Raw genomic sequence first — 25433 nt, 5'->3', positions numbered from 1 at the left:
CTATAGCACCTAAGTCTGGGACAGCTTAAAAGAAGTCGAGAGGACTCCTAACTCACTAAGACCTATTCACAAAGGATCTTAAAATGGCCGTGCGACGCAGTGTATTGGAGACACTTAATGACACGGAGTTAATACAAAGATACCGCCTTAACCGTGAGGGATTACTGATTGTTGTGGATCTTGTGAGGGATGCAATAACAGCGCCAACTAATCGCAACAACCCAATCAGTGCCGAATTGAAATGTTTGACAACACTTCGCTACCTGGCAACGGGAAAAATGCAATTGTGTAATGCCGACGATCTAGCGATATCCCAGCCATCGGTAAGCAGATCCATCCACCAAACCATCAATGCACTCTGTAGACCCCATATTATTCGACAGTTCATAAGTTTTCCTTTGGACATTCGCCAACTCCAAAGAAACAAAGCCAGCTTTATGGATATTGCCGGTGTGCCCGGAGTGGTCGGTGCTATAGACGGGACACATATTAAACTAATTGCACCACGTCAAGATGAGGACGTGTTTGTGAATAGAAAGAAAACCCACTCCATCAATACCCAGATTGTGTTCGATGCAAACTTCACAATTCTCGATGTTGTTGCAAAGTGGCCCGGATCCACTCATGACTCGAGGATATTGATGGAAAGTGGTCTGAGGCAACTGTTTGAGAGACATCATGTGCCAGCTGGATGTCACTTGGTGGGGGACAGTGGCTATCCCTGTAAGTCGTGGCTCCTTACACCTTACCTCCGTCCACAAGTGGGACCACAGTTAAATTACAATAGGTAAGTGCACATGTTGGCTATATTATTTAGATGCCATAATTCAATAGTATGACCACAATGTCAAAGCTTATTAAAAATTATAATGGTGGCTCTTGGTGTTGTTGGTTAAATCAATAATGTTTACTGTTCCTTGGTGTATGTTTCAGAGCACACAAGAAGACACGCAGCGTGGTGGAAAGGGGGATTGGACAGCTAAAGCGACGTTTCCACGTTTTACATAGTGAAATCCGCCTTAGTCCAGAGAAGACGAGTAAAGTGATCACTGTGTGTGCGCTTCTTCACAACCTGTGCCGGCAAAGGAACATACCACAGACAGAAGATGGTGATGAGTTTGACGATGATGATGATGATAATGATGATGATGATGATGATGATGATGATGATGATGATGATGATGATGAACACAGAGAATTTCTTGATGAAGTGGAACAATGTGGACTGGCATTCAGGGATCACTTTGTCTATACACACTTTAGGTAAATAATCACATATGCACAAATGAGTAAAGACACATTTTTGCTCAATTTAAGTGTGTTTATTCCCTTTGCAATCTTTAGAGTGTAATATTCAGACTTTAATTGTATTAGCCTCTCTTTTGCATCAAGGACCATTTTCTGCCTTTTTAACACACGCATTTCCATTTTCATCTTCTTTTCTTCCAGGGGTGATGGCCTTGCACCAGCAGCAGGACTGAGGGGAGAGGCAGGTGATGGGATTGTGGAAGAGGAAGCTGGAAGAGGTGCAGTAAGAGGAAGAGGTGCTGGAAGAGGAAGAGGTGCTGGAAGAGGAAGAGGTGCAGTAAGAGGAAGAGGTGCTGGAAGAGGAAGAGGTGCAGGAAGAGGAAGAGGTGCAGTAAGAGGAAGAGGTGCAGGAAGAGGTGCTGGAAGAGGAAGAGTTGCAAGACGCGCAGGAAGAGGAAAATGACTTGCATCTGAAGGACCTGGGTTTCCATTTGGCCTGTAAATTATAGCCTGTTAAACCACTTATCATTTGTGAACAGTTTTTTGTGTGTGTGGGTGGTTTGCACATAATTATATTTTATGTTCTTCATTAAATATCACCAAAAATGTACAAGTATTGCAATCATTTCATAAACATAGCCTACCCCTCTATTTCCATTAGCAGCTGCATTGACGGATCAGTTGCACCCTCAAGGCCCATTATGCTGGTGTCTGACCCAATGACACTATACACCACCGATGCAATGTGGCTCAGTGGCTTAGGTGCTGATCCTCCTCCTTAACACATACATGGAAAGTTTCACCAACTCAAAAGCATTGCCTACATAACGCTTAAAAGCACACTTTAATGTAAGCATATTGTTTGTGACATTTGTTTCATAATTCATTACATTCATGACAAGCAGGAAGTTTTTAGAATTACATGAAACAATAATGATATTATTTATTTAATACTATATGCCTACCTGTTGCCATGCTTGCCCGTTTAAAGGCTGCAATCTCAACCCTCGACTGTGATTGTAGCGCATACCACCGCCTCTCGCAGTCGTCCGTGGTCCGCGACACAAGCGGGAATGCTGCATTGATCTGCAAACAAATCCTCTCCCATGTCTCACGCTTAGTTTTGCTTGATATCCCAGTGCCGAATTTTCCTTTTATTATGGTTTTTTTTTCCAGCACCAACTGGGCCAGCAGCAGTAACTGATCCTGCGTCCAGTTGGGCTTTCTTTTCCGTTTTGGCGAGTTCATAATCCACCGTCATTCAACTATTACATTACTTCAATAGGAGCAACATTTCATTGCTTTAAGTTGTCTATTTAGGCTAATAGGATGTCAATTAACCAAGCAACAGTTAATGCAAGTGTCGTTTTTCATTATTAGGCAAGTGGCGGTTTTCATTAGGGTATTAGGCTACCTTGATTTATTTTAATTTAATTCACGACTTTTCTCTCTCTCTCTGCCTTTTTAGGATTACACTTCACTGGGGCCTGCACAAACATGTCATTATACAGTATATGCAATTCGATGACATCACTATTATTATTATTTTGTGTAATGTAGGACACAGACATATTTAGATGTCGTGATTCCATGATTTGGTGCGTCTGTGTTATGTTCCGCATGATGGCCCTGTCATCTAACAACCAATCACCGTGATCATTGCGAGGAAGCTCGTGCCTGAGAATTGACGTCATCCATAGCAACGAAGACTCACTCTTAGTTTAGGAGTTGTCATTTTTCCTTAGTAAAAGTAGGTCTGAAAGGCGTTGTGAATAACTTTTAAGAGAAAACTCCTAGCTAAAATATTTTAGTGCGATTTAGGAGTACTCCTAGTGGTAAGATAAAATGCTTTGTGAATACGGCCCCAGGAAAGCAAGTCTTTGTGGTGTATCGAGAGCTATTAGCCTGGCAAGCCAGACGTACATCAAGATGTTTAGTCTGGCAACTCACCATAGACACGGTCAATCTGATGGGCGGGATAAACGGCTGTCTTTCAAATTCCCTCTGCACACAATAGGACAGCGCTTCAACCAACCAGAGCGTTTTCCCAACAGCGGAGCTAACGTTAGTTGATAGATTCAACTTTTAAATCTGGCCGACAAAACTACGAACACATCTTCCTTTTTTTAAGAATGACTTAAGTGCCGTTCTTTGTTCTTTTCTCAAAGAAAAACGTAACTCCAAGTCCTCCAGAGTTGCGGCCAAAGCCGATTCGAAAGACCGCTGTTCTCCATCCGCAGCAGCCGTCATTCTTTGTTTTCAAGTGGCAGGAACCGTCGCAACTCTGTCGTCATATGTTAAGCCCGCCCCCGCCTACTCTATACACGACGTGATTGGCCTGACCCAATTTAGGTTTTTGCAGCAAAAAGGTCTATTGAGAGTTGCTAGACCCACCCTGGCTGCAAAATAATTTTGCTGCCGCTAGGGTGCGTCTAGATTTCTAGGCTAGAGAGCTATGGCATCCAGGGTAATGTTAACATACCCCCACGTAGGACGAACCACATCGACGCAAGAGGAAGTTGTCTGAAATGGATGTCCAGGTACTAACCCGGATTGTTTCCAAAAAACATAAAATCACAGCTGCCCAAATCACTGCAAATTAAATGTGATCAACTGTTTCCACCAAATCTCAGTCAGTAGGCCTATTCATGGTCGGGCTGCTAGTCAAACCTTTGGTCACTCGTGTTAGTGCCCAATGTTGTTTCATTGGTCCCAACAGTGCAAATCTTGGGCTGTGGACAATTTGAAACATGTAGTGTTCTCTGACAATTTCACCTTCACTGTCTTTCCCACATTCTTGGGAGTTATGATGTGGAGAAGCCCTAAAGAAGCTTAACACCTGCACTGAAAAAAATATTTTGTCAGTTCAACTTAAATTTTTTACTTCATATGGTAACATATACAATTTCTGGTTTTGTTGAAATGAAATAAATGATTTGAGATTACTGAATATAACCGAATTCAATCAACCTGAAAAACTGGTTTTGTTGAAATGAAATAAATGATTTAAGATTACTGATTATAACTGAATTCAGCAAACCTGAATAACAATTTTTTTTCTGAAGCATAACTGTCAGTAGTTATAACCTGATTTCTCCAACTAGGTACAATGACTTAAGTTTGATATTTGAATTTGTTTTATATGATGAAAGTCCTTTTCCGCCTTGATGTAAATACATTCAAAGATAAATAATTACGCTTTTTTAATTAAATACTTTTTAACATTGAACTTAATTTAGTTTTTTCATTATAATCAGCAGTCAACAGTGTTGATTTACCATTATGCACATTGTATATAATGAATCACTAAGCAACGTCAGGTGTAAGTTCTCAGCAAAGAAGACTGAGTGCCCATGAAGAAGCGCTACTCTTCAGCACAATGGTAACCACAACATTCAATAACAGAAACAACTCAAAATGTCCAACATAACTGAATATTAAACATTAACATAAACTACCAACATCTTTCCCTTTACTGAAAAACACATAACATAACATTTAATTCCCTAAATTTACTCTCCTAATGCAGTCCCTTGCAAAGCCTGCTAGGGAACTACAGATCCACTGCCCAAGGCTGCGTTTCCCAAAAGCATCGTAAGCCTAAGTAGATTGTAGAGCCTTTGCCAATGATCTTTACAATAGCTCAACTTAACTCACAATGCTTTTGAGAAATGCAGCCCTGAGCAGTGGATCTGTAATTCGCAGCATGCTTTGCAAGGGACTGCATTAGGAGAGTACATTCAGGGATTAAGTGTTATTTAATGTGTTTTTTAATAAAGGGAAGGGTGTTGGTAGTTTGTGTTAACGTTTAATGTTCAGTTATGTTGAACATTTAGGAGTTTCTTTTATTGAATGTTGAGGTTACCATTGTGCTGAAGAGTAGCGCTGTCAATTGCGATTTTCACTTTGATGCAACATAATGTGTATAATAACCTCAAATCACAATTTCTCCTTGAAACAAAATCTGACGATTAGCAAGGAGGAGGTGCGCATTTGTCACATGTGTCCATCCTGAGCTTTATTGGAAATTGTTTGTTGGGTCAATGCAACTCAATTAAGTTACAACAGCATTCCCTTGTTTTATGTTACATAAAACTGATTGAAGTAGGTTACAACAACAAAATTAGAATTTGTAGAATCAGATATAAATACTTCCTTTGAAGCTACAACTGCATATGTTCACTTTTTACAGTGTGGTTGCATGCCCAGGGGGTGGATCAGTGATGGTTTGGGCTGCAATATAATTTCATTCCCTCCTGTGCCAAGGACTACCGAACCATTCTGGAGGACCATTCAAACATTGTACCCTGAAGGGGGTGACGTGTATCAGCATGATAATGCATCAATACAAACAGCAAGACTTGTGACAGAATGGTTTGATGAACATGAAAGTGAAGTTGAACATCTCCCATGAATAGAAAGTTCAAATTAACAGCATTTATCTGAAATAGAAAGGTTTTGTAACATTAAACACTACTGTTGAAAAGTTTGGGGTCAGTAAGCTTTTTTTTGGAAAGAAATTAAAGAAAGTAGGTATTATAATTCAGCAAGGATGCATTAAATTGATAAAAAAAAAAAGATGTAAAGATATTTATAATGTTACAATCTTTCTTTCAATTTATAATCTTTCTATTTCAGATAAATGCTGTTCTTTTGAACTTTCTATTCACTAACGAATCCTGAAAAACAGTACACAACTGTTTTCAACATTGATAATAATAATAAATGTTTCATGAGCAGCATATCAGCATGATTTCTGTCATGTGACACTGAAGACTGGAGTAATAATGATGCTGAAAATTCAGCTTTGCCAACACAGGAAGACATTATTTTTTAGGCATATGTTCAAATAGATAAGTTATTTTAAATGTAAAAATAAAATTCACAATATTACTGTTGTTGCTGTATTTTTGGATCAAATAAATGAGAGTCTTCCTTTAAACACATTTAAAAAATCTTACTGATCTAAAACTTGAAGGTTAAAGGTTTAAAGGTTAAAACGTAATCTTTTTAATGGAACGTCGTAATATTATGACTGACCACTGGATGGCACTCTTCAAGCGCGCACAGAATCTGATGAACGTCTGCTCAGATGTTCATCACACGCGCACAGCTGTGACGTTTGTCTGTTTAGCAAAACTGCTCTTGTAACATTGCTGGTTACCCTGTGAGGATTTAAAAACATCGTGATCTAAGATATGCTGATGCATTTTTTATCAAGATATACCGCAACCTTATGAGAAAACATGTAATCTTTCTTCCGTTTCGATGTTGTTGTTTTTTTTATGTAAAAATGACATGTTATTGAGAATGAAGCGGAAGAGGAGCATATTGCTTCGAGCACGCTAGAGGCGATTTTTATTTCGCCAACAGATTTAACTCGTGTGTCGTGTGCAATTACAGTAATACAACGGGTTCGTATAATGATCTCGATGTTTGGATCGAGTGGTAGATTAGTCGTGTCTCTGATTTTTGCTTTTGTCAGCGTGTTTGTATTGTGTGAATATGTGATCTACTATCCTGTTATTCTGCGTTGCTCATGGCCGCATATTGAAGCTGAAGATTCACATTCACCTTTGCGGGCGTTATTTCTCTCTGATACTCACTTATTAGGGGCCATCAGAGGACACTGGCTCGACAAACTCAGAAGGTAACGTATCTGGTGTCAGAATTGTACGATCTGCTTATCTAAACGCTAGAAAAAAAAGTTTTATTTTAATAGGCCTGCCATATGGTTTTGAGACATTTTGTTACAGTACATTTGGAGTTGGCTACTGTGTAAATGCCATAGTACATGAATATGATTCCACCACATATCATCATTGTACCATGGTGCTGCTGTAGGACGTGTTTAGAGCAGGAATGTAATCACCTAAACATTTAGCAGTAGCCTACACTTCAACTAATGATAAACGGATCAAATAGACGGGTTCAAAATCCATCTGAAAGTTTTGATTTATGAAGACAAAAAATAAATAAATAAATAAATAAAACAGTCTGTGAACATTAGGCTACTAAAGAGAATATAATTTTACATTGGGCAAAGTCATTTTAATATAGGCTATATTTATTTTTTATTGAAGGAAGCTCTGCACATTTTTATTATGAGTATTATGATATTTTCACAGAGAATGGCAGATGGAAAGAGCGTTCCAGACATCTCTGTGGCTTCTAAATCCAGAAGTTGTCTTCATTTTAGGAGATGTATTTGATGAGGGCAAGTGGAGCTCCAGTCAGGTACAACATACAAACACAAAGCAGGAAACTGTTTGTCTTTACTGGTTGCAAAATATGACAATGGAAGAACCATTTCCTTCTTTTCATATCCAATATCCAACTAAATTTGTTTTATATATTTAGCAAACTAAACTTCTGTATGAAAACAGGTAATGGCAATAATGTATAGAGATGCACCGATTGATCGGCTGGTGACCGGAATTGGCCGATTTTCACGTGATCGGCCACGATTTTATGCCAATGCACTCGGCATGATTAACATCACGCAACATCAGCATCACACGTGCACATGGAACTCACATGTAGGAAACCTCGTGAATTAGGCCGTCTCACAACGCAAATGTCAGCGGCGCGTGTTTTTTCCGGCGTGCATGTTACGGTGCGTGTCCACTGGCACGGTGCGAGCGAGGCGAGCTTTTTCAATTCATTCCTATGCGCAGTGCATTTTGGGATTGACAGCGGACCGGAGAAAGCGTTGAGAGCGACCGAGAGCGTCAAAAGGTTGGGCAGTTCTCGACTTTATGCAAATATAAAGCGAAAAACGCGGTCGGCAGCCAATTGTTGTGAGGTTCGGGATGTGACGTCTGTTTTGTTAAAAATATGCAAATTGTGCCCGAGTTTATGCTGGATTTAGTGCGTAAATCATTTTGTTTACAAATTAGACGCTTTGCAGTTGTTATATATGTTAAAGATTTTATTTTGGATGTGTTCATTGTGATTATATTGGCTAGGTTTATAAAAGTTTATAAAATTGAAAGGATCTTTGCTTGGTGCATTTGGAAACAAAGCTTGTCTATTTCTAAATGTAATCGCGTGCATCGCTGACGATTATACTGTCCGTGTGTTGAAAAATACTTAGATTAAACACACTCGCAACAGACACACCCCAAAGCGGAGACGTTACAGCGTTGCCAGCGGCACTGAGCGGAGTTTTGCCGCTGTAGTGGACACGCATTCTGCCACACGGAAAGTATAATCATCAGCGATGCACGCGATTACATTTAGAAATAGACAAGCTTAATTTGTTTCCAGATGCACCAAGCAAAGATCCTTTCAATTTTAAACGTTTATAAACCCAGCCAATATAATCACAATGAACACATCCAAAATAAAATCTTTAACATATATATAACAACCAGGGCCGGAGTGGGACTCATTTTCAGCCCTGGAGTTTCATGCCTTAGACCGGCCCACTTTAGTTCCCGACTGACTATTAAATTAATGCAATTAAACCCTCAGTATATAAGGCCCAATCTTTCAAGGGCTATCTGGCCCTTCCCCCTACCCCTACCCGTCCAACCAAAAGAGAATCGAAACAACCCTACCCCTTCACGGGAACGCGCAAAACGGAGGGGTCAAGGGCCAAGGGGTGAACTGGGATTGAGTACACACCGCGAAATTCGTCCCGGTGTGTACGGTGTACGGGCCTTAAGTCTGCAATAGTGCACTGTTCTGTACAGCCTTGTAATTCATTGTATTTTTCAAAAATATAATTTTCTATTCCGTGCAATATCAGTAGGCTACACAGGGTTTTATAAATACAGAGGTCCCAAAAGTGATCTTGCTAGGGGGTCATTGGCAAAGAACATCTGTGTTAAATAGGAATCCATTGTAATAAAGTTATTCTCATTATGGGCACAGTCAGTATGCAATAGGCTATTGCTCTACCTGCTCTCCTCTCTCATCTCCATCTCCTTCTCTCGTTCTTCTTCTCTCAATCTCTTTTTCTTTACCTGTAAATCTCCCCTTCCTGAAGCTGAGCTTAGATTGATACAGTCTTTGCAAAGTGATTATTTATGTTGGTCGTTTAAAATTTCTATCGTAAAACAGCTGTTTAGTTTAGCAACGTGCACCTTATCTCGTGAAGCGTCGCGTTGGGATTCGCGCGCGGCCGCTGCTCGCGCTTCTGTGAACATAAATCCCGCTTGCTTTGATCGGTCATATCAAACATTTTGCCATTTCTGACGAGCGGTGTTTGAGTGCTGAAGCAGCTCAGATGATGAGGTCGGTTATCGTCGCGATATGCGAATCATTGCAGCACCAAATTAGAGTTAATATTAGGCAATTATTTCACAATGTTCATTATAGGCTGCCGCTACACTCAGGAAAAATGACCTCAATGGTCGGTACGGCCCTGACTCGTAGGCTATTTGGCCGCTTTTCTAGAGATGTTTTATTATTATGGCCTTTTCAGCGCCGCCTTTGTGCCTATAGGCTATTATTATCCATGTTTTGTATCGCTTATTTTTTGTTCGCACATCTCTAACAAAGTGACTTTATTTATTTTTTGTGGGGCTGCTATGACTGGAGCCTATAGGGAAAATATTCAACCCAATGCCATGACAACACCGGCCCTCCTGGCCAATAAAACAGACCGGCCCACCGGGAATTCTCCCGGTGCTCCCGATTAGCCAATCCGGGCCTGATAACAACTGCAAAGCGTCTAATTTGTAAACAAATTGATTTACGCACTAAATCCAGCATAAACTCCAGCACAATTTGCATATTTTTAAACTCTCAAAACAGACGTCACATCCCGAACCTCACAGCAATTGGCTGCCGACCGCGTTTTTCGCTTGATATTTGCATAAAGTCGAGAACTGCCCAACCTTTTGACGCTCTTGGTCGCTCTCAATAGCCGCTTTCAATCCCAAAATGCATTGCGCGAGCGTGAAGCTCGACTTCCATAGGAATGAATTGAAAACGCTCGCTCCGCTCCGCTCGCACCGTGCCAGTGGACACGCACCGTTAATCAATGAGTGCATTCACACCGGCAGCAGGAGCAGCGCATGAGCGTCAAGCAGGAGCGTCGCGGGCGTCGGCGTGGGTCTATTTTTGCAGCGCTGCTCAATTAAAGTGAAAGCACACTTTTGGTGGACAAACTAAAAATGATACACAAAAAGTGCTCAAAATGCACAGAATAAGTATGTCTAGTGTGTTTTAACAAGAACTAGAGTATGTCAGAAAAGAAAACGAAGACTAAAAAATATTTGTTGAAGATTTACCTATTTAAACTTGTTTTCATTATTCAATTTTGGTTGCAAGTATGGTTATGATTATAAAAAAAAAGTAAACTAGCTAGAAAATGTAGAAATCTTTATACTGCAAGGCTGTATATATATATATATTATTTCCATTACCTGTTTTCCCTGTTTTCATACAGAAGTTTAGTTTGCTAAATATATAAAAAAAAATTAGTTGGATATTGGATATGAAAAGAAGGAAATGGTTCTTCCATAACACTGCACTTTAGATGTGTGTCAATTTCCCACACCAGGAGAAATTTATATAATTTTATAGCGATTATCTGTTAAAAAAATGATCTATGTTCTATGCAAAATGTAAAATGTTCTATTAAAGAAAAGATAGAAAATAAATATTTGTGTGTGCTGTAAAGTGTTTAGAAAAAATTTAATCGGAATCGGCTAAAATCGGTATCGGCAGGTCAAACTCAATGAAAAATCGGATATCGGAATCGGCCTAGAAAATTGTAATCAGTGCATCTCTTTTATATATATATATATATATATATATATATATATATATATATATATATATAGCCTTGCAGGATAAAGATATTTCTATATTTTCTGGCTAGTTTACTTTATTTATTTTTTATAATCATAACCATACTTGCAACCAAAACTGAATAATGAAAACAAGTTTAAATGGGTAAATCTTCTACAAATATTTTTGAGTCTTTGTTTTCTTTTCTGACATACTCCAGTTCTTGTTAAAACACACTAGACATACTTATTCTATGCATTTTGAGCACTTTTTGTGTGAATTCATTTTTAGTTTGTCCATCAAAAGTGTGCTTTCACTTTAATTGAGCGTGAGCAGCGCTGCAAAAATAGACCCGCGCCGAAACCCGCGCTTTACTGCTGCTCACGCGACGCTCCTGCTGCCGGTGTGAATACACTCATTGATTAACATGCACGATGAAAAAAATAGGGCTGTAATCAACCAAAGAAAATCTTGGTCGACTGAAATCCTGAAATTTTCGACAAAAAATCGAAAATGAATTAAATGAATTAGCTGCGCACTGTGCGCAGTACTTGGTAGCCTTGTTGTCCGCCTAAATGAATTATAAATAAACATAAAAAACAAGTAGGCTAAATAGCAAATGCAGTATATTAAATCGTAAATAGCAAATGCAGTATATTAAATAGTTTTTGACCTAATTATTTTGCACTGAAATGAGTCTGACACACGAGTCTGTCGGCTCTGACAGCGTTGCATCACGTGCACCTGCGCAATATCAGAGTCTATGATTTCCGAAAATAGTACTGTTGTCAACTAGTGATATCATCACAAGAACTTTTGAGGAATATACAACATAATTTAGACAATTGTTTTTGTCATATGTATTATTAATAACTGACAGACACCATAATTTCAGCCGCTCTGTGCAGCTCGCATAAACATAGGAGCTCGAAGCTTCGCGGCTGAGACACGAATAGACTATTAACTTAAAGCTTTTACTCTTAAACACAAAAGGAACGACCACTTTAATAAAAAAAAAAAAATTTATTAAACAAACCATATCAAGAGCAGAAACGAAATAAAGTGCATAACTGAAAAATAAAGCATAGGCTCAAAACGAATACAAACAGTGGGCACAGCGCAAATTTGCATTAGACTTTTTTCCCGTTTTTTATTTAAAAAAAATGCTGCCACACTGCCGATGTCTTTGTTGACATGGTAGAAGAGGACTGACTATGAATTAAACGCTCTCACAATTAAATAAATAATATTCAGCAAACCTTCTAGTAGCCTACTTTCTTCAATCTGTCTCTCTTCTCCAGTGGGTTGGGCTAATCCAAAAGAAGTGAAAGCAAGGGGGTGTTCTGAAGACAGACTGTTACCTGTGAAACAGGGGTGCTCTGAAAACACCCCCATTAGCAATTAGTACTTTCCACCTGATGAAATGAACGCGAAAACTGATGAAATGAACGCGGCAAAAAATCGACCAATCAGAATTTTGGTCGAGCCAGAACGTATCGACCAATTAATCGACTAATCGACTAGGAGATTACAGCCCTAGAAAAAAACAACGCGCTGCTCACGCGCCGCTGACATTTGCGGTGTGAAACGGCCGTAATTCACGAGGTTTCCTACATGTGCGTTCCGTGTGCACGTGTGATGCTGATGTTGCGCGATGTTAATCATGCGGCGCCCGAGTGCATTTGACCGGCATAAAATCGGCATATGTCAGACTGACCGGTTGGTCGCCGGTCATGGCCGATCACGTGAAAATTGGCCAATTCCGGTCACCAGCCGATCAATTGGTGCATCTCTACTCCTTTTCTTTATGTCCATGTTGTATTGAGCTGTTGCCACTCCTCTTCGATATGGCTTGTTTCCTTCTTCCTCTTTTGATCTCATAGCCATCTCTAGGCGGCCAGCCCATTGCATAATTTGGTCAAATGTCTTGCCTGGATTGACTCCAAGTGATAAGGCTTGTTGGTATTTTGTGCTGAAGCCATCCACAAATGTGTCAGTGAACTGTACATCATCTCTCATAAGCATTCCACTTACGCAGAGCATATTCATCTGGAGATTCATCATCCTTTTGCTTAATCAATGTCACTAATGTGAAAGGAATTTTACTGCTGCCCAAGATTTCTTGTATTTCTTTTCGGAACTCATCTAATGCTTGCCAAAGACCCAGGAGTCGTCCCTGGCCATCAGCCCACAAGTCTATCCATTGGGCTGTTGTTATCGAAGCTGGCAAGCGTTCCCATCTGTCTCTTGGGATTTTAGCTTTCACAGTGGTGTGTATATCTCTTAATGTCATTTGATGTGCTTCAACTAATGAGTCTAATTCTCGCCAAAACTCTGTGTTTGGATCTTGTCTCTTCAGAGGAGGCAAGGCTGTGAAGAATGACTTAACGTTCTGCTGGTGTGAATGGTCTCTCTTCTGTCATCATTTCAGATTCTTCCCTTTTAATCACAGGTGAAGAAAATTCAGGACCGATCTTATCAACTGTGATCATGTCGTCATCTCTTGTCTCATCACCCCAGTCAGATCCATAATTACGAGCTGGTGTACATCGCAGCATATCTCTGTTTGGCTGGGCTGATTCAGATCTCATTATTATTGGAGCTGCTTTTGCAGATAAAATATACATTTTGTCAACTGGACCTCCATTTGATCTCAAAGTCAGAGGCTTAGAAGAACTTTTACATTGTTTAGGCAAAGTTGGATAAATTGGGTCGTAAGGAGGAGGCGTTACAGTTGTTGTGGATTTCACTGGTGCTTGTGAATATTTCCTTTCAGCTTCAGTTATTATATTTGTCCAATCTGGATCAAATGAATCATCACTGGTTGTATTTTCTTTCTCCGAACATGCGAACATCTCTATGAACAACTTGTTATATGCTTCAATTTTAGGCTTCATTGCTTCAACAAGTGGAGCTGGACAACCATCAATACCGTAACAAATTCCACCTTTTTTCTCAATCCAATGAGCTGTCAGTATTGGTAATGCTTTTGACTTGATAGTCTTTTTGGGACTCGAACCAGCTTAACTGCTTATCAATATCCAGTCCTTTTTTCAAAAGCTTAGCTTGCTTCTTGTTGTTCCTTTCCAGGTACCAAGCAGATATTGTTCTGCTGTTAAAGCCACTTTCTGCCATCTTGCAAATTATTTGTCACTTTGTGTCTGTGCGCTCAGAACAGCAGGGATATGTGTGTGTGGGTGTAAGACGTGTGTGTGTGTGTGTGTGTGTGTGTGTGTGTGTGTATAGAGCGAATTCCGAAGGGAAGGGCTGCTTCACTCTCTCTTCTCTAAACACTATAGGAACTTGGGGAAAAAAATTTTTTAAAGAAAAGTTAACTCCAATATTTTCAGTATTTATTTTGTTTGTTTGCTTGTTTTCAGTTTAAATCAGATCAGTATCCTCAAGTATTGAACAGCTTCACTGTCAAAATCAGAATGCCCGCAATGCTAGCTCCTATATAATTCCATTGATACCCTTCTTCTAAGGGTTCAATTCTCAGCGTGTTTAAACATTGTAAGGTTCTTCTATACACTACCTCAGAGCGCAGACGCACCACTTTAAACCGCTATAAATCACCACTTGTCATACCTCCTCGTCTCCTTCTGAAATTAATCTTCGGTGTGTTGGAAATATTTTTGTTTACTCTGCCCTTATTGCAGTCTCGCCATATTCCAACCACCTCCCAGTCCTGATCAAGCTAATTGCTAAATCACCTTATAGCTAATTCTCCCAATATTTGACTAAATGGTCTTCTTTATAAAAAAGATCCACTTTTACCCCAGCATCATTCAAATATTTTTAGAGGTCTACCGATCAGAGCAACTTAAACAAGCCATATCATACCCCTTTTCCACCAAGGCAGAGCTGGTGCTGGTTCGGAGCCAGAGCCTAGTTTCAAATCGGTTCTTTGTTTTTCCACCGCCAAAGCACCAGCTCCGAACCAGAAAAACTGGTTCTTATGTAGCACCAAATCATTGCAGGGTCTAGAACGGAGCCAAGAAAGAACCGCTTGCGTCAGAGGCTGGGGGCGGGGTTACCGTGGCCAACAAGACTGAAGAGAAACTTGTGACCGCCATTTTTAAATAGCAGCTAGTCGAGCTAATAGCAGCTCGATTATAATATCCGTCTATGTAAGTTACGGCGAGCTGCACGAACGCGTTGGATTCGCCGTATTTGGATGCCGATTTATTTTCGCAAACCCATGAGCATCCATAGTAACGCAACGTCTATTATTGTTGATGCCTTGTTCGAGATGCATCGGAGCAGCGTGGACCGATCAGAGCTGCGGGAGTGTTTGGAGATCATACGACTCCTTGTGCTTTTTGATCGCTTTCGCAGTGCTTTGATTTCATGTGCTGATCGTTCTGCGAGAAGCCGATGCATCTCGAACATGTCTGGTGTGTTTGTGTTTGGCGCTGCCGGACTAGCGTTGCTGGGCAACATGATACGTATGCAGTGACGTAAGATATAGCTCTGTTGTGGCTCTCTGGCCGGTGGAAACGCAAACCGGTTCGTCAGTCGAACCAACTCCGAACTGGCAATAGCTCTAGCTCTGAACCAGCGCCCGGTTCTTGTTGGTGGAAAAGGGGTATCAAATTACTTAATTTAAATCTATATATAATATTTTTTACTATGTCTGACACACACACACACACACACACACACACACACACACACACACACACACACACACACACACACACACACACACACACACACACACACACACACACACACACACACACACACACACACACACACACACACACATATTATTTATATTATATCCATTGGCAACACAACTTGTACTTTAAATAACACAGTTCATTTAAGCAGTTTCAGTCAATGTCTTTAATCATCAGGCAGACTTAGAATTATTTTAGAAAAAGTCTTACCTGAAATGAATGTCCGAATATGCATCAATGTTTGTGACGCCAAATTGTAGACTTGGAATTAATCCCTTTTCCCCGTTATTATTTGATTCACGGAACCAGTTATCTTGCCAAGAAAAATCTTTATTCGTCAGCATAGGAGAGAAACTTGTTGTAACAACTTAATGTTGTATTCGTGCCAGGTCTATGTGTTCCCAGTGTTTCTCTGCCGTAATACAGTAAGATTGAGCTTATATACACCACTGAGTGACTTTTAACTTCTTTGTAAGGTAGAAAAACATGTTGCTTATGTTTAAAAATGGAACGTATACCTCGTGCTTACACATGGTGCAATCCACTTTCCATATTAAGAAACTATCCTTGGTGTATACATTTGTGTTACATTTGCATCAGTTGAAAAACATTCCTTTCCTTGTAAAGAACATGCCAACTGTACACATTTGATGTATCATCATCATTGGAACATCTCTGCTCAGTGAACGTTGCATTGCACACATACCTCTAAGCAAAATATAGAACTCTTCCCTGTGTCTAAAATATCATCCTTAAACATGTGTCCATGCAATCTATTGTCTAACTCATGCATTTTAAACTTCATAAGATAATACAACTGATTATGAATACTAATAAAGAATAATAATACGGATACATAATATTAAATAATGAAATTATATTAAAAGATGAAATTTTAGTCTTCAAAATTAATTAATACAATATAAAAATAAATTTAATATATAAAATTTAAAATATCATATATATATATTTTTTAAATGGTTTTCATTTCATTGTTAAAAGATTAAAACATTTTGCCAACATGAGGTCTCAGTCTTTTTACATCTGTGCAAAACTAGGGTATGCAGATTAAGACAACTATTCATCAGCATGCATTGATTAATTCCATGTTGTAGCAAAAAAATAAAGGTGAGAAAGTTGGTAGCACCAGTGCAACCAGTGGAAAAGTTAGTCTGGAGCCCTGCTAAAGCATATCACTAGTGATTGTATTTGATTTTTCAGCCATTTTACCTAAAATTAGGGGTGTGCGATATGACGATTTTTGATCGTGGATGAATAAAATGTCTCCACAATCTGCTTTTGAAGAAATATCGTAGTATTGCGCATTCTCAGTTGCTGTTCTGGCGCCTCTGTCCCAACATACTGAACAACGCGACGTATATTCAGATCAAATGTTAACGCAGCGGAACGGGACACTACAGTTCACAAAAGTTCATAATTTGCATGTGCTTTAATGCCTTGTCGGTTAAACATTTAATTCGCGTGCTGATGCGCTGTTCTAACGTGTGCGTTTCTCAGTGCGTACATGTGAAGCTCACATGCACTAAAAGCCTGTCTACCAGCGCCTGGGTACTGGAATAAGTTATCTTTCGAGTCTTATTGTGCTAATACTGTCAAATACACACAAGGTTTACATAAACAAAGTCGGTGATGTCTAAAGTGAAAGCAAACTTGAGAAAATTGAGAGAAAATCTGCTTGTCAAATGCGTGTATAAAAGACGCGTAGAGTGCAGCTCTGAGACAGTAGTAATAGTAAACACGCTGCCGTTTGTCCTTAAAGGGATAGTTCACCCAAAAATAAAAATGATCTCATTATTTACGCACTATAATGTTGTCCCAAGCCTGTATTAATTTCCTTCTAATATTTTCTAATATTTTTCTAATATTAATATTTTGAAGAATGTGGCTATACAAACAGTAGCTGGTCCCCATTGACTTCCATAGGAGAAAAATATACTATGGAAGTCACATTCTTCCAAATAAAAAAAAATATATATATTTTCAACAAAAGAAAGAAACTTATTCGAGTTTAAAACAACTTGAGAGAGTAAATTATGACAATTTGAATTTTTAGGAGAACTATCCCTTTATTGTTAATAAAACGACAAAATGCAAAGAGAAAATCACTCACTGCTCTTGACTGATAACTTTAATAGTAGCTTTAATAAGTATCAATTTATAATTTATACAGTGAAGTCTATGTTTTGTTTTATTTTCATATTTGTTCATTTAATTACTTTCTTCAATGCTACTGTTAAATACACCTGTAGCTGAAAACAAAGCACTGTTCATTTAATTTGTATATTAAGTTGTGTGTGTAATGTGTATCTTTGATCTTAATATTTAATAACAAAGAAAATAATGACAAATATTTTTTATCTTCGCCCCGTCTGCCATTCTTTTTTATTTTATATTTTGTTACCTAAGGCTTTGTTTTTAAAATATGGACATAAAATATGGACTAACATTAGTTTGGCTGTAATGCTCAGTCACAAAATAGTAAAACCAACATAAAAAAGAATCGTGATAAAATCGTTAATCGTGATTTTCCTGAAAAAAATCGTGATATGACATTTTTACCATATCGCCCACCCCTACCTAAAATCATCTTAATATGGCTTTACTTGCTCATTGTTGCAGTTGGTCTGATGCTCCCAACCATGTTGGCTTGACTTGCCGTGCCTTCTTTGTGCTTTGCCCCTTAATGGCTGCTTGCAGCTATGTCTATCATTATTATTATATTCTAATGGTTTGACTTCCAAAACACCAGTGTGCAGGTAATGCTGACTGCAGTCAATGCAAATATGTTTTACTTTGTTCAATGTGGACACTGAAAATTGGTTGGAGCTCTTAATTTTGAACTCTCAAAGTGCACAAGGTTGATGCATTTAACTTTATTTTATTTTATTATTACGAAGTATAAAATTCTCTTATGGCTGAGCATGTCTCCGGACCCCCCCCAGATGGACTGATATCTACCCCCTATAGTGTCAAGCATTTTTGTTTTACGATAAAACTTCATAATAGTAGTTTCAACAAAAATGTTGCTACCGTGCATGAAAATGTATGAATGCATACTTCTCATATTTTTGGGCTCATTAATATTACTTGTCTTTGGGGGTGGGCGATATACTGGTAGACACATTTAACTAGTAGAAATTTTGGACTATTTTCTCTAAAGCCGTTACGTTCCTTTGACTCACATTGCTGTGCTGCGTGTGTGTCATGAGAATTTAACGTTTGCATGCGTTTTTAAGCATTGAGGTTTAAAAAAAGGGGATTTTAAACAGTTGAAGTGCAATAGGCAGCAAAGCTGAACTCATTTCACTAAGACTGCCGACAGTTTCTTTTCAACTTATCATTTGATTATATCCATGGTTAGTGAAATTAGATAAAACAGTGAAATCGCTCCGGAACTCTGTCCTGTATTGCCCTCACTCGAGACGATGACCTGGGGCCTCATTTATAACTGTCCCTGAAAGAAGTGTAGCCACTTCCAAAATGTGTATAAAAACAGGAAAATTTGCGCAAAAGCACGCAAACCCATGCATACGAACATTCTGGAGACAGAGCAGTTTAGCGACACCGACGGTGAGCTTGAGGGACTGACGGCAGATGAAGGAAAACCACTTTAAATCTTCACTATGAGTCCTAATCATACAGTGCATGTTCACAATAACAGTTTAAATACATAAAATAATGATTTAAACTATGTTTTACATCTGATATACACATTTAGATTAAATATGCTATTCTCATTAATGGAGTTAAGCACTTAAATTACATGAAATGGACTGAGGACTTCAGGACTGAGAGGTACTACATTTCAGAGGTCAAATACATAAAAATGTAGAAAAAAAAGCATTAAAAAAATCACGTCAAAAGCGTATCAGCTACCAATTTGTTGGTTCATATTTTAGACAGAGAAGTGTCATAAATAAGAATAGTTTCAAATTAAAATTGACCACTGCCATCAGCTATTATGACTGTGCTGTGCTCTCCACTCAGGACTGGGATGATGATGTCAGACGTTTTAAATGGATCTTCCGTCATCCTAGTGACACAAAGCTTGTGGTTCTTATAGGAAATCATGACATCGGCTTCCATAACGAGTGAGTTTAAGGGTTACAATTGACCTATAGAGCAAATGTTTGGTTCATGTGTGGTTTTCACTCACCCATATTGTCTATTAGAGCTTCTGAGTCAGAGTAAAATGTTTTCACTGTATAATATTTCAGTAAGGATTGCAATAAATGTAAACATATTTAAAAAAATAACTTTTTTACCAAATTGCGTAGTCCTACTTTGAAGTGATGTTAACTTGACTTGAATGTTATCTTTTTTTTGAGAAATGTTAATACATTTTGACTCAAGAATGTGGATTTGCAAATTAAATGTTTATTTGTAGCATGCTGTCAACATCATCTCGGATTAGTATTTAGCAGTAAGACTGACAGGGTGTTTGAAAAAAGCCACTTCCAATCCCTTTGTCAAAAATACTATTGTGGTATGTATGGTATGAAGCTTTGAAACATCTTTGACAGATTTTACAATTATTACAATTTACCCCTATTTGGGGAAACATTGTCTTTACGCCAGGGACACATGATGCTGGTTTTAAAACCTGGACATCAAAAGGTTTAAAGGTGGCAGATTTAATTAGCAATGAAGCTATGCTCAGTTTTCAGGAATTAAGACAAAAGTTTGATTTACCTAAAACCCTTTTTATTAGTATTATTATTATTATTATAAAATATCTTAAAATTAGGAATTTTATCACTAACACAGCATCATTCTCTTCTCTCACCAGATCTGTCCCCTTTAGAAAATATACCTTAAACCAGTTTAATGGTGGTAGGAAAATGTCCTTGTTTTATAGACTGATCTCTAATAACTGCAGGGAAAATACAGAGAATTTAACAGAAGATGAATTGCAGAATATCTGCTTAAAGGCCCAAACCCAGACAATTAATACCTGGTTTAAACTTCTGCAGTACAAGTTTATGAGAGTATACATAACTCCAGAATGACTACATAAATTTAATCCCAACATTCCCAATCAATGTATAAAATGCAACCTACAGATAGGAACTTTATATCATTGCTTATGGAAATGTACCCAAGTTCAACTTTTTTGGGAAAAGGTTTTAGATTTTTTTATCACTGGTGGTGAAACAGAATGTCCCCAAATGTCCTAAACTTTGTAAATTAAATATTTTCCCTGTAACTTGCACTTTAACTTACTCTGGTAAGAAAATGTTGATATTCTGTTCATTATAAGCAAAACTTCATTGTCAAATGTCTTTGGAAAAACTCAGCTCTCATTTATCTCATATATTGTTAAGGGAAAACCTGAAACTTTGGAAAACTTGTGGAATCCCTTTTTATGATTTTTGATAGAAGCTGAACAAAATTGTTTCTTTTCTGTGTAACCTGGCTTAGCATGCACCACGTCATGATGTACGTCACCACATATGTATAGTATAATTGTTGTTGTTGTGTTGTAGTTTTTTGTTGTTGTTTTTTTCCTGTAAATTTTTTTCCTGTTTTATTGTTAATGTTTCTAAAATTAAAAAAAGACAGTGTTAAAAAAAAAAAGACTGACAGGACGTAGAAGGTAATTTTATATTCAAGCCATTTTCAGAAGATGTGTGTACAGGTGCCTGATTTGACTAAGGTGTGGTTCCATTATTGTCTTTCTCTTACTTTGGCAGAATGACTAAGCAGAAGTTGGAGCGGTTTGAGCAAGTATTTAATGTGACATCAGCAAGGATCCTCACCATTAGAGGAGTCAAGTGAGTTTCTAAGCATTTCCATCAATTCCTCCACCAAGATTTATAATAGTTTATCTCTGTATTACTTGTTTATTTTCACAGTTTCTTGCTGGTGAATAGTGTTGCACTACATGGTGATCACTGCCCCATCTGCCAACGTGTAGAGGAGGAGTTATACAAACTCTCACATGCTCTTAACTGCTCTTTTCAGGTAATAAAGATTCTAGATATAATAGTTTCATCAGTAACTGTAATTATTGAATTTCTATTCCTCACTATAACCAGCTGTTTTCTTTTTGATGCTAATGCTGCATTCTGTGATTGGTTACATTTCTTTTCTAGGATGCACACTTACCACAACCGGTATTGTTTGTTTTAAACCCAGGGGTTGCAAAGCCCTTGGGGGTAGGCCTGTCGTGATAATTGAATAACTTTTATTTTGATTATTTGATCTAACCGCGATTGTTTCAGACAACCGTGATTATTGCGCTCTTTTATAGGCCTACGGCACAAGGGACCAAAAGAAATAGACAATATATTTTCCAGCAATAAATTCAAAGTCATCTGAAGCCATTCCATAGCTTAATGTGAGGGACAGAAGTCTATTTACATCATTAAATTAAAATTAAAGTTAAAGTCTCCATTCAGTATTCAAAAAGCGCGCGCCTCGTCCGGTTATGGCAGGATACACGGTAAAACTTTCTCCAATATGATATATTCACATTATAATGCTTGATTTGTAGATAAAGGGCTGTGGATTTGCATAAAATGACTTTATTTTGCTGGAGTTTATTGCTATTTTTAAATGACTCGCTACCGTGTGCCTGTTAGATCACACACATCACACACATCACAAGGACTATGAATTGGCATCAAACGCACAATAACTGGAATTTAAAACTGTGAAGAAACAAATGATCAATAAAATGTTGGACAGATATACACTAGGATTTGTGCGCTCAACATTTTTTCGCCTTGTGCCTTGAACTTTTAAATGCGCACTTGTGCAGCACTGCACACTGTGACTCCATGTTGCTTTAAGCTCATCATTCTGCACCCGCGATGCGCATACGCGCTTTGTGCCACTCTGTTTTGAAGCGTTTCATATTATCATGGTTTTGCACACTGAAAGATTATTAAAAGCCGATATTTTTTTGTCGTATCTATCATATCTTGTTGCCCCATTAAAAAGCTGCACAATACATTTAAAATAAGCATCATTTAATTGTATATTATTTGTGTGTAGTGTATATAAATATGTACACTTCTGAATTTTTTACATTCATATATAAATATAAAATTGTTAAATGTATGAATACCTGAATTAATTTTATAAGAGTGCTAATAGTAATTTGTTTTTATTAACATATTTTGATTTTATAAAATTACTGTGCAGATTTTTTCAAGAATTACTTTTTGCTGCTGATTTATACACTCACTAAGTTTAATAAAAAAATTGTCATAGCTATTGAATACATTTATTTAATATTTAAAGGTGTAAACTGTAATCTTACACTAAAAATGATAACTTACAAAGGATTAATTCATCACAATTATTTAATGAATGAAGCACACAAAGAAATGTATGACAAAGCCCTAAAACAGACAATTAATCGGCATAATTGTCAAAGCCCTAAAACAGACAATTAGTCGCCAAAGCCCTAAAACTGGCAATTAATCAGCATAAACAATTAATCGTCAGCCAAATAATTTCATAATCGTGACAGGCCTACTTGAGGGGCTTGTAATGGAACTGCAGGGGGTTAATGAAAACCTAAAAATTAAACCTAAAAACCGAAAGCCTCGTACCGAAAGGTTCAATACGAATATGTGTATTGTTACACCCCTAATAAAGTGGTGTAAATAAATGTGACGTGACTTGACTTGACTTGACTTTCATTTCAATTTCAACTGAAAGTTGAAGGCTATCATTCTTATGGACTAAGTAATCCTTTAATATCAGTTTTCAACAGTTTGAATGATAAAGAGAACCAGTTAATTAGTAGAGTGAACTAGTAGAATGGTTCACGGCAATTTAGTTTAATATAATTATTTTACAAAGAAATCTGAGAAGTTCTTATAGATCATTAAGGGTTATTGTAACTTTTATGTATCACATATATTCCAGTAATATAGTAAGATATACAGTATCTCACAAAAGTGAGTACACCCCTCATATTGCAGCAAACATTTGAGTATATCTTCTCAAGGGACAATACTGTAGAAATTAAACTTGGATATATTTTCCGATGCCGAAATCTTAGAGAGCACGATGGCCGATATAAAGCGCGTATGTATGTATGTATGTATGTATTTATTTATATATATTTATATATATGTATATACAAGTATTTGATACACTGCTGATTTTGCAGGTTTTCCTACTTACAAAGCATGTAGCGGTCTGTAATTTTTATCATAGGTACACTTCAACTGTGACAGACGGAATCTAAAACAAAAATCCAGAAAATCACATTGTATGATTTTTAAATAATTAATTTGCATTTTATTGCATGACATAAGTATTTGATCACCTACCAACCAGTAAGAATTCTGGCTCTCACAGACCTGTTAGTTTTTCTTTAAGAAGCCCTCCTGTTCTCCACTCATTACCTGTATTAACTGCACCTGTTTGAACTCGTTACTAGGGTGGTCCTTATCAAGTCCAATTTTTTTGTGTGCAAAATGTTAGTGTCTTAACCTCTTAAACTGTTCCTTTTAACTTCAAAATTGGAAATATGCAAAAATGTTGACAAAAAATATATATTTAGAGGTAGCTCAATCATGTGGAAGATTGCCCATGTTAAGCTGTGCGGCGTTATTGTGATATACAAGTAATATTAAAAGTTGCTGCAAATGAACTACATTTTATTGAAATCAGAGCAACACTGACATGACAACAATCTCAAAAAAAGCACAAAGTTTTCAACAATCCCTCATTTCTGATGCTCAGCAGCCAGTGTTGACTTTTTGCAGTCTGGATAGATCCGTCGTTGATCTTCCACCACATGAAGGAGAAACTGCAATTGTTCTTCAGAGTGTGTGAGATAGCCATTGTATTCTTGAATCAGAGCCACTCCTCTCTCAGCGTGATCATTGACTACTTTCATTGCATGTATAATTGCCTGTGCCTCCTGATAATCTGCATGATTCGGCCAAAGTTCCGGGTCAATTTCAAGGAACGTAATGTAATTTTTTTAAACCAAAAAATGTGCTCTAAACCCAAACAATAACCAAGGTGATCATCAATAAAAATATGTATTGATTCCACCAGGAAAGGTAAATCTGCTAAACCATGTCATGGATGGATTAATTTGGATTTAGTTTCTACAATAAGTAAACTGAGATATGCATCTAAAATACATATTTAGGAATATATGGAGCATATGGAATATGTGGAGATTTTTGGGGAATTTTACTAGCCAGGTACAATACAAATTCAAATGATCGTTTTTTACGAAAATCATCAAAATCTCAGAAAGTTTAAAGCTATTGAGCTACCAGTAATTATTATGTTACTGCCATAAAAATTGGCATGCTGTATTTTCTTATATAAAGGAACAATTTGAAGGGTTAAGAGCATGACAATTGGAGACTTAAAAAATAAGGACCACCCTACTCGTTACCTGTATAAAAGACACCTGTCCACACACTCAATTAAACAGACTCCAACCTCTCCACAATGGCCAAGACCAGAGAGCTGTGTAAGGACATCAGGGATAAAATTGTAGACCTGCACAAGGCTGGGATGGGTTACAGGCAAGGCCGTAACCAGGGTTTGAAAATTAGTGAGGTCCGGAGTGAGGTGTTAAGAATTGTGCTATAATTACACCCACAAATGCACTACATATACTGTAGCCTAAACCTCAAAATAGACAGACATGTAGATGATTGTGAAATATTTTTTATTCAATATAATGTTTTACATTTCACAGACATGTTACAAACTATTTACAGGCTATTTGCTATAGTGTGTGTTTGT

General features: G+C 37.7%; 1 protein-coding gene and 2 long non-coding RNA genes across 6 annotated transcripts in view; 2 read left to right on the top strand and 1 right to left on the bottom strand.

The window, feature by feature from the left end:
* Positions 1–6351: 6351 nt before the first annotated feature.
* Positions 6352–25433, top strand: part of mppe1 (metallophosphoesterase 1) — a 48119-nt gene continuing 29037 nt past the window's right edge. For 3 of the 4 annotated variants that reach the window (XM_082184836.1, XM_082184838.1, XM_082184837.1), the window contains exons 1-5: positions 6352–6898; positions 7377–7485; positions 19686–19789; positions 21392–21472; positions 21554–21662. In XM_082184836.1, coding sequence (XP_082040962.1) covers positions 6672–6898; positions 7377–7485; positions 19686–19789; positions 21392–21472; positions 21554–21662 — 630 coding nt within the window. In that variant the 5' untranslated portion in view covers positions 6352–6671. The remainder of the gene's footprint in view (positions 6899–7376; positions 7486–19685; positions 19790–21391; positions 21473–21553; positions 21663–25433) is intronic. The other variant, XM_082184835.1, reaches the window with a different exon arrangement.
* Positions 7492–14328, top strand: LOC309509874. Its single transcript, XR_014210094.1, has 2 exons — positions 7492–13262; positions 13352–14328. It is a non-coding gene; the product is annotated as an uncharacterized lncRNA (long non-coding RNA).
* Positions 10674–19679, bottom strand: LOC309509876. Its single transcript, XR_014210096.1, has 2 exons — positions 18276–19679; positions 10674–16907 (listed from the first exon to the last, which is right to left on the bottom strand). It is a non-coding gene; the product is annotated as an uncharacterized lncRNA (long non-coding RNA).

This window comes from Leuciscus leuciscus (genome assembly GCF_965113295.1).
Source record: "Leuciscus leuciscus genome assembly, chromosome: 11".
Lineage (NCBI taxonomy): Eukaryota > Metazoa > Chordata > Actinopteri > Cypriniformes > Leuciscidae > Leuciscus > Leuciscus leuciscus.
Note: the sequence above shows the minus strand (reverse complement) of the source record. Positions and strands in the feature narration are given on the sequence as shown.